This window comes from Ambystoma mexicanum, chromosome 12 (genome assembly GCF_040938575.1).
Source record: "Ambystoma mexicanum isolate Mex_15411 chromosome 12, UKY_AmexF1_1, whole genome shotgun sequence".
Classification (NCBI taxonomy): domain Eukaryota; kingdom Metazoa; phylum Chordata; class Amphibia; order Caudata; family Ambystomatidae; genus Ambystoma; species Ambystoma mexicanum.
Genome location: NC_090936.1, coordinates 573,435,275 through 573,444,464, shown reverse-complemented (window position 1 = coordinate 573,444,464; position 9,190 = coordinate 573,435,275). Strand labels below are relative to the sequence as shown.

Below are 9,190 nucleotides of genomic sequence, written 5' to 3'. Positions count from 1 at the left end.
CAGAACGCTTTTGTCACTCTGAAACAGTTTTGTGTTGCACTCCAATCTTGGGGATTTCTAATTATGTCAAAAGGTTTGTCGTGTTTGTATATGTAAAAGATGGATGTGCTTTAGCAGTACTAATCCAGAAACATGGTGGGAAAAATAGTCCATGGGCTCTTTTTCCTTCACACTGGGTCCTGTTGCTTATGCTCTACCTAAATGTCTTTGAGCAGTAGCTACAGCCACTGCATCGTGCAAAGAAAGTGAAGGCATGGTTTTGGGTCCCTACTTAACCATGGTGCCTCACTCAGTTGATGTGTTAGTTACAGAGACATGTCACATCAGCTTGAATTATGAACGTACTCTGTTCACAGCACACATTAAGTTGGAATGACCTGAAACCCAGATCCTAGCATTGCTGTCTTTGATACAGACTAGAACAGGTTTCACCTTGTATAGAATTGAATTTTGAAGTGGTGTGTTTATGCCATATAATGCAGGAATTAAAGGCTTTGCCTTGTTTGAAAACAGTTTACCCATATCTGCCATACCTGATACTGCATTTATTTGGTTTCTTGAGATACATCTGATGCGGAAAGACTGACCTACTGATACAGACTGGCCCACAGCTGAACTCTGAAGTCAAGCCATCGCAGCACTGTGGAATGCATAATGCCTTAGATAACAGCTCTGCCTGAGAAGTACACAGTCGTGAATCTGCTGGCTAGAATCCCAGAGTGCAAGGCTGCCTCGTAGAAACCTCCTGCAATTAAAAAATGTATTTCCTTGCCTTTCTTCGAAATTGACATTTTTATCATAAGTACATTATACAAGCTGTTCGCATGGACGGCAAGAAAAGACACTGGATCCACACTGCACATCTGAAATGAATATCTTTGCCTCTACACCTATGGCAACTGGGTAAAAAAGAGGGCGTAGGGGACAGAGGAATGCGTACCAAATATGTACCCCGGTGTGCCTTTCAGTGAGAGAGAAAGAAATACCGACCTTGGTTTTGAGCAACCGGAGGGTCCGTTGAGATCTGAATATTCCTGAATTGTTCAAAGATCACTCTGTGCCGGAGTGCCATGATACAATCTGCACCAAGGAAAGATAGGACAAAAACTTTTGGAGGAAGGAAAGTGTTGCAGCAATTTGTGCAGCACCCACAAGAAACCAACGTGTATTCCCTCTATACCCGCCCAAAAACGCCTGAAGGTAGGGGTTCAGGGAACAGAAGACTTGAATGAAGGAACGACATGTGGCACTTCGGGAGGAAGAGATGCAATGACTAAAGTTTTCATTTCTGCAGAGTTAAGGTGACTTGTACGAAAGACAGGAATGCTCACACTATGCCTTGCTTTCTTAGAATATGTTCCAGTACAGTACACGGCTATGTTGAAATGTATGCACGTAGGTAGAAGCATGCTGTTTCCATAGAATGCTTTTACGCATCTAATGTACGTCAATGCCACTATGTATAAACAGTGGATTTCTATTTAGTAGGGAGCGAGGGAGCTCTCAGTGCTATGGTGTGCTGGGTGGGTGTGCTAGAGGGCTCATTGCTAGTGTGACAGCTGAGTGCTGGGGGCTTGGCTTGTTAGTGAGCAGCTGACTTCCCCAGCCAAGAATAATAAACTATTTTCCGTTTAAATATCCATCTCTGTGTCTTGTGATCTTATTTTGTTTCCATAGAATATATTTATGAATTTACAGATATTTTAACCAAATCATTAAAATAAAAAAAATTAAAAAACCTACCAATGAAGACTTGCACCCTCTGCACCCTGATCCCTGTCCATTTGCCGAAGGTAGACAAACATTTCAAAATGCCCCAAAAACCGTAAATGGTTTTCTAACCTCTACAGAAGGGTAAAACATGCATTTCCCCTTCAATACAGGGAAAAAAAGGGTTGTCACAGGAACACCGTAAGCACCATAAGGGGTAAGAATGTGGCATCTCTGATGGCCACCCACTCATCATCCGTCCCATGTATCCCAGAAAAGGGTCAGAATGGACACTTTTTGTGAATGTATAGCAGTGGTAAGAACCACTACTGTACATTGTTCATTTCCAGCTTCAGTATGAGAGTGGGAATGGATCAATACAATGGAGCAAGTGTGTGTTACCAATAGGCCAGTGATATGTCTGTAATAGTGAGGATTTTTGGAAATATCTCTGCTGGATATCCATTAAAAAATCCGCCCAGACTGAAATGAGGCCCTAAGACTAGACAATGCAGTGCTTATCTACCTTCTACGGACAAAACATTGTTGTTTTGCTTTGGCAGCTTAGATGGATGCCTCTCTTGTAAGGAGGCTACAGGGTGATATCCCACCCACCCTAGTGAAGATCTGAGGCATATGCTTTTAGTATGTTAAAAAAGGCTAACAGTAGCGAGGCTGACTTAGCTTCTCTGTGTATCATTGTTATTATATACTTTGCACCCCCTGGCTTTTACTGCTGAAGGGGATTTGGCGCAGATGGTGGTAAAATTCAAATTATGTTTTTAAAATAGTTTAAAATCAAAATATAACGGTTTTAGGATGATGAAAGGAGAATCACTTTCTTTCTCCTGCACTACTTAATTCCAATTCCATTTACTATAAATAAAAAAGAAACAATAGCTAAAGAAAATATTATGGCCTTACGCTTAAGCACTTAGCATCACCACACATTTTAGAGAGAGACAAGGTGACTGCGTCGTGCCTCAGCGGCAGGAAAGACATTTTATTTATTATTTTCATGAAATTACACAAATGGGCGAATATGAACAAAACCTGGAAAGAAGGGAAGGAAGGAAGCACGAATAGGAAGGTCAGAGGAAGAGGTCGCAATGAGGGTGAAGAGTGAAAGTGCGTGTAAGAGAGAGTGTTGATAGAGCAGGAGGGAGGAAGACGATTTAAGGCGATTGGTGTAAGAAGCGAAAAAACATACAGTGTGACAATAGAGGCCCTGGTGAAGTAAAGTAACGCAGAGGATGGGAAGAAAGAGATGAGGAGATGGGAGCATGATTAAACAAACTAAATCAAAGTTATCTAACAACATATTAAAAAAGAGTGCGGGATCTCCTCTACTGAGAATGATCATAGTTCAACCAGCTTGCTCTATGGAATTATCTAAAAACACGTCCATATTTATTTATAGAAACAATGCATCTTAAAACCAAAAGTAACAAGCACTGGAAAGTCACAAACTCCAGTGTGTAAAGCATTCTCTTTTTAAGCTGCTCTGGCCACCAGATTAGGCCCCGCCCATCTTCGGAACCAACCACAGGGCATCAGAGTAGTTCAGCCTCCAGCGAGTGTGGGATGGAGCAGAGGGCAGGGTCCGCGTTGGCAGGATTCTCATACTCAGAGACTTGTAAATATAGCCACCAGCTTCGCTCCATTGGCTGGCTTGTAGCTTCCGATGCCTGTAGGGAGGAAGGTAGAGATAAGAAGAGTTTATGGTGGATTGTGAAGGGCGCTTTGCATCTCTTTTGTTCCCTCTACAGCTGTGTCTCCCGATCTGCTCCCAACCCCATCCCTGCCCTCTGGTGTCTGCCTGTGTGGTAGGAAGAAGAACCAAAGAGAATTTCACTTAACCTCAACCAGGCAAAACCCAGCTAAATAGAGCCTCATTACAGGTTTGGCGGTAAACTCTGGTTATCGTAACCGCCACTGCTTATGGCTGGCATAGTTGTACGCATCCATACTGAAGGTCTTAATTATTATAATCAGTGGAGTCAGATAAATATTAAAATAGATACCTCGATAGAGCAGGCACTTGTGCATTACTCCACATTCTACTATCCATAGTTGGGAACCATTTGGCAGGGTGTGAATATATTCCCTGTGATGTGTCAGGAAAGATATTAGCAGTGCTTCATTCGTACGACAAATAAGTGCCAGGCCCCAAATATTTTATCTCACACCTGTGACATGCTGGGGAAGCAGCTTGCCACCCACTACTGCCACCACGCACTGCTGCACCCCAGCTGCAACTTCCATTGGCTCAATGGGGGTAATGAATGCACTTGATGTGTGATTTACAAATATTAACCAAAATAACATAAAATAGCACCACATATTAATTGTGTTGAAATGGGACAGCAGATGATTAACTGATTCTTTGAACACATTGTCCTCATTATATGTTGACCATATAGTCACAAAAAATAGAGCAAAGGTGCTTTATTCCTAAAGTGATGGACACATGCAGACGTCTTGTGTATGGAGCGGCACTCAGCACAGGCACTCATCCTCGGAAATGGTCTTTTTCACGGCCTTGCCCCAGTGGGGGTGCTGCTGGCTGGTGACTGTCCTGCTATCCTCTCTGCCATATGCTCCTCTGCCCCACTAATGGCACTGGGGTCTGTGCAACAAGGATTGTAGTCACATTATAGGGGTGTTTAAACCACTAAAGTGCGGGAGTGGGCCAAGCCTACAATGAATTCTTATGGGAATTCAGGACAAACATACACACCCGTAGCACTTAAGGGTTGAGTCGATGGCCTGGCAGATGTCTGAGTATCAGCACACCAGATGCTGGCTGCATACCAGAAGAGAAAGGGGCAATGCTCAGCATAACAAGTGCCTGCATGTACCCACTGAGTGCCCCCACCATCAGGGGCACAGCAGAGTCAGAGATGTGCATGCCATTCACCTGCGATACCACTAACTATGGCATATCTATGTACATGCCTACCTGTGAACTGAGGTTATTAGTGTCTGACATATGCCCACACCACATGTCTAGGCCACCCATCCTACTGCGGCAGTGCTGCCAGTTATTACAATAACGACTCAGAGCTAATGTCATGCAGACTGACCGGAGCAGTGTGGAGGCATGAGCAGCGTGAGTGCCCAGCCCTTGCACCTTCCGGACGATTGTTATTAATTAATGCCAGAGGGACTCATCGGGTACATGAATAATAATGAATAGTGCAGGGGCATGGAGGCTTGCGGCCCATGCTCACTGTTGTTACTAGCTGTTTTACTTTAACTGATGGACCGTTACAATATTAAAGTTGATAAAACACATCATAATGGAAATGTCTGAGAGAATAAGCGCCCGTGCTCAGAAATAAGCCTCAGTGGATAGCCCTGGCAAACACCTTTACAAATTAAGCACTGGATATGGGGCATTCTAAGACTGTATTGCTTACTCCATTATCCTGAAGTAATGAGATTAGGATGGGGTGGCCAATGGTATCAATGGTTTCAGAAAGATCCAACAGCACTAAAGCCCCACAGCCCTCCAACTAATTCTCTCCTCAGGCTGTTACCACTTCCTCTGTGTCAACGAGCGGGTGGAAACCAGCCTGTACACCATCTGGGTGACCTCTCTTCAACCACATGGCACTGCAGATGTATGCTGACCGTTTACTCCAATAACTATGCTGAGTATCGTAGGCTAGAGATAGAGTGACAACTTGCCAATTCATTTGGGTCACCCTTAGGTCTTTTTCAATCGTAGCCTTTTTGCCATTTTGTAGGCAGGAGCACTATGCCAGAGACCAAGCGGATGTTCAAGATGTATTTCACCTCTTTTCCTATCACAGATGGTTTTACTGGATTCTTGAAAATGGCAGGGGGACACATTTTTATGTCACTGCCTGAGTTTCAAGATTTACTTCTCTTGCTTTGCTGTATTTAATTCAGGAGTAAACCAAGGTTGTTGGTGTGGTTTAGGCACAATTTCCAAAGGTAAAATGATCAAATGATATGAAGGCCTTATAAGATACAGTTGAAAGGCTTTTTTAGAATGAATCCATTCTGGACTGGCTGAAGACAGCTACTTTAGTAGAGTTAAGACCCTCTATGGATTGTTGTAGTTTGACGTCTTTTGTACAAAATGCACTTTTTGTTGTTTTGCAGGCCCAGGTGTGATGGTGGCAGTTTTTCTTGTAAGTAAAAAAAGAATCGCACAGTGGTCCATCCAAGTAAGAGAGAATTTAGGTTTAAATTAAGAGCCATCATCAGAGAAGAATTCTACATTTTCTGGAAAAAAGTGAGCCAGCTTTGTGTGTACACCCAGACATTCTATAGGTTACATGGAGGTCTTCCTTACTCATGATAACATTCCTGCCTATGCTGAAGTCAGGCCCATCTATTCGAAAAAAATGTAAAATTGACCAGGACCACCAGTCATTAAAATCTCACATCTTAATTCCACCACACAGTAAAAGAGAACTATGTGGAGGAGGAGAGGGGTGATAAACCAGCAACACATGTAGATTATGTTTATAGAAATTACATTCCAGTCTACAACTGCTAAGCACTTTTCCCAAAATGTCATGGTTTAATTATGAATTGTCTGGTTAGCTGCCACCTGGGCTTGATCCTGTGACTGGTCAGGAAGATGAATACTTGAAAATAAAGAATTGTTAGCCCTGGTAGCGCTTTTACCTTAAGAAAATTAAAGACTCGTGTAATCATTTATAGTGTGGTACAACTTTTTATTTTTGTTGTTTTTGAATCCCCATACAATCTCGTATACATTGCTTCTTGGTCACATTTGCATCACTGAGACAACTAATGTTTCTTTGTTGAGGATACTTGATATTTGGTGGTCCCAGTTGCCTCACTGGGATTTTATTCAAATCAATGTGTTGTGTATACTGTTCAAAGCAAGTTCCGTGTTGACTGGTTCTGTTTCCAATTGTTTTAAAGTAAATTCAATATGAACTTGTGTTGTTACCCTTCAATGTGAATTGTTCAGAGTTGATTCAATTTTGACTGATTCTGTCTCCAGTGGCTTGAGGTAAATAGAACAAATAGAATATTGCCTGGTTCTGTCTCCTAATGGTCCCAGTTGCCTCACTGGGATTCCCAAAGTTAATTCAGTGTTGGCTCTCCAATTGGTTCAAAGCAAATTCAGTGTGGGCTGTTTCTGTTTCCCAAAGCAAGTTCAGTGTTGCCTCTCCAATTGTTTCAAAGCAAATTCAGTTTGGGCTGTTTCTGTTTCCCCAATTGTTTCAAAGCAATTTCAGTTTGGGCTGTTTCTGTTTCGCTGTTTCAAAGCAAATTCAGTTTGGCCTGTTTTTGGTTCCCGCAAATTCAGTTTGGGTTGTTTTTGGTTCCCGCAAATTCAGTTTGGCCTGTTTTTGGTTCCCGCAAATTCAGTTTGGGCTGTTTTTGGTTCCCGCAAATTCAGTTTGGGCTGTTTTTGTTGTAGGAAAACCTCTTAGCCCAAAAATTCCCTTAAAGATCTTTTAAGTAAACGCATACTCTGATCTTATTGTTGGCTGTTCCTGACTGCAGGGGTGATCCATACAGCGGATTCTGCTGGTACAAGAAATCCTCATGAAGTTGTATTTGTATGTATTGTATTTATATAGCGCTTTACTCCAAAGCGCTTTCATATAGAATACTAGACCATTCCTTAACAAACCCTGGTAAAATGGCAGCAGTTTGGCTCCAGATTGAGAAACTTGGATACTTGCTGCGATGGTCCCAATTTCAGAGGTTTGTTAGTAAAACATGTGTCTGCATGTGACGATGGTGTGCAAAGAGAGGGCTTTATATGCAAAGTCTACACAAGAGACTGTGAGAATGAGATATGTGGATCTTCTACAGAAACTCAAAAAAGATGCTTATTTATTTTATTTTATTTTACATTTATAGCAGCGCACAAAGCCCAGAGGCATCTAGGCGCTAGTTGCAGTTACAGCGCTAGTTGCAGTTTCCCAACTGTTCTTATTAAATATTGTGTTATGTATTGTATTGTATTTCACTCCTTTGCTCCCTCCCCTCGCCCTGCAGTCACTTTGAAACGGTATTTCACTTGCTGTATAAGTGCCTAACAAGCAAACAATAAATCAAATAAAATAAGTGCTTACAAGTTACATTATTTCGAAACGGGAAAATGGTAGGTAGTTCAAAAGCAAACGAAGTCAAGGATCCAATGAATTAAATGACTTTGTTTATTTATGAAAGTGGCTAGGACATGCCCTTCCTATTAGGTCCAGGTAAAAGCAAGGTGTGCAAGCTGGGAACAGAAAGGCAAGGCACCTGCAGGAAAAGTTACACCCAGAGAGCTGGGGGCTACATCTGCAGTGCAAGCCGAAGGAGTCAAGAGATAAGCAGTGTATTGTTGCCAACGCTGTAGTGGTTACAGGGTGAAATGAGTATAGTGAGCGACGGTTGTCGAAGGGCTCTCACTGGGGAAGCCCTAGGTAAGGTTATGTGCAGTCAGGCGCTTGCTGATAAGCCCGTAGGCATGTCCTGGGAAACAGATTGGGTGTATTCAGAATACTCTTTTGATTGATGAAGATCAGGGCACATACCTTAAAAATGGTCTTTCCAGGGACCATCCTGGCCCGGACAGGTGTTACTGAGGCCCTTAGTGGGGGCCCTTTGAGGGAGGCTGGCTGAGCCTGACGGCTCCCTGGGCAGTCATACATCATGCTTCTAGTGGCCAATCCGCCCCTAGAAGCATTCTTCACTATAACAGACTTTCGGTGGGGGTGAGTCTCTTACCTGAAAGAGAGTGACACTCGCCGACACACTTCTGTAAAAATATCACCTATTAGTCCAGAATCCCCCAATCCCACACCTGTGAGACAGGAATGCAAGAGCTCTGTTCCTTGTTTCTCTGAATCACGGAATGCTGCCTCCAAGTTTCCTGTGAAACTTAAACCAAGGTGGACGGTCCCTTCTGTGGTTCCATTCCCTGGAAATGCTATGCTGAAACTATAAAAGAGCAGAGCACAAAACTAATATCCTCCATGTCTGCTCTCACTCTAGAGCCTGACTCAGGAAGCCAACAGATTTCCATCTAAAATTGACAACATTTCACTTCTAAGCATGCATTTCTATTAAGCTTTGAAAGGATTTATTTTTTTTGTATCCCCATAGGAACAGACCCAGATGCATCAATTATGAGGTTTAAGTTTTTGTGGGAGGCTACACAACTGAATTCTTGTAGTCAGGTGAAAGGGGCTTCCTGGCATCAGAGCGAATCTGGTTGTTGTGTTGTCATATTGTATATTTGTTTCGTATCCCTGCTTTCGCAGATGCTCTGAATTGCAAGAGCATTGGGACCCAAATGGACTTGATCTTTGAGATGCACTATGGGATGCATTTGGATGATTTCCTTCTGAGGCATTTGTGCACTTTTGATAGGATTTATATTTGTATAATTCTTTTTGTTTCTGGTTGTCTTGCGAAACAATACAAACAGCAAAACGTGGGAACCCCCCCTCCCATTCTATGCATACAA

The 9,190-nt window shown here is 42.7% G+C and overlaps 1 protein-coding gene across 1 annotated transcript in view; it reads right to left on the bottom strand.

Moving 5' to 3' along the window:
- Positions 1–2,678: 2,678 nt before the first annotated feature.
- Positions 2,679–9,190, bottom strand: part of LOC138513799 (transcobalamin-1-like) — an 89,345-nt gene continuing 82,833 nt past the window's right edge. Inside the window, exon 9 of the mRNA XM_069628898.1 lies at positions 2,679–3,398. Coding sequence (XP_069484999.1) covers positions 3,337–3,398 — 62 coding nt within the window. The 3' untranslated portion in view covers positions 2,679–3,336. The remainder of the gene's footprint in view (positions 3,399–9,190) is intronic.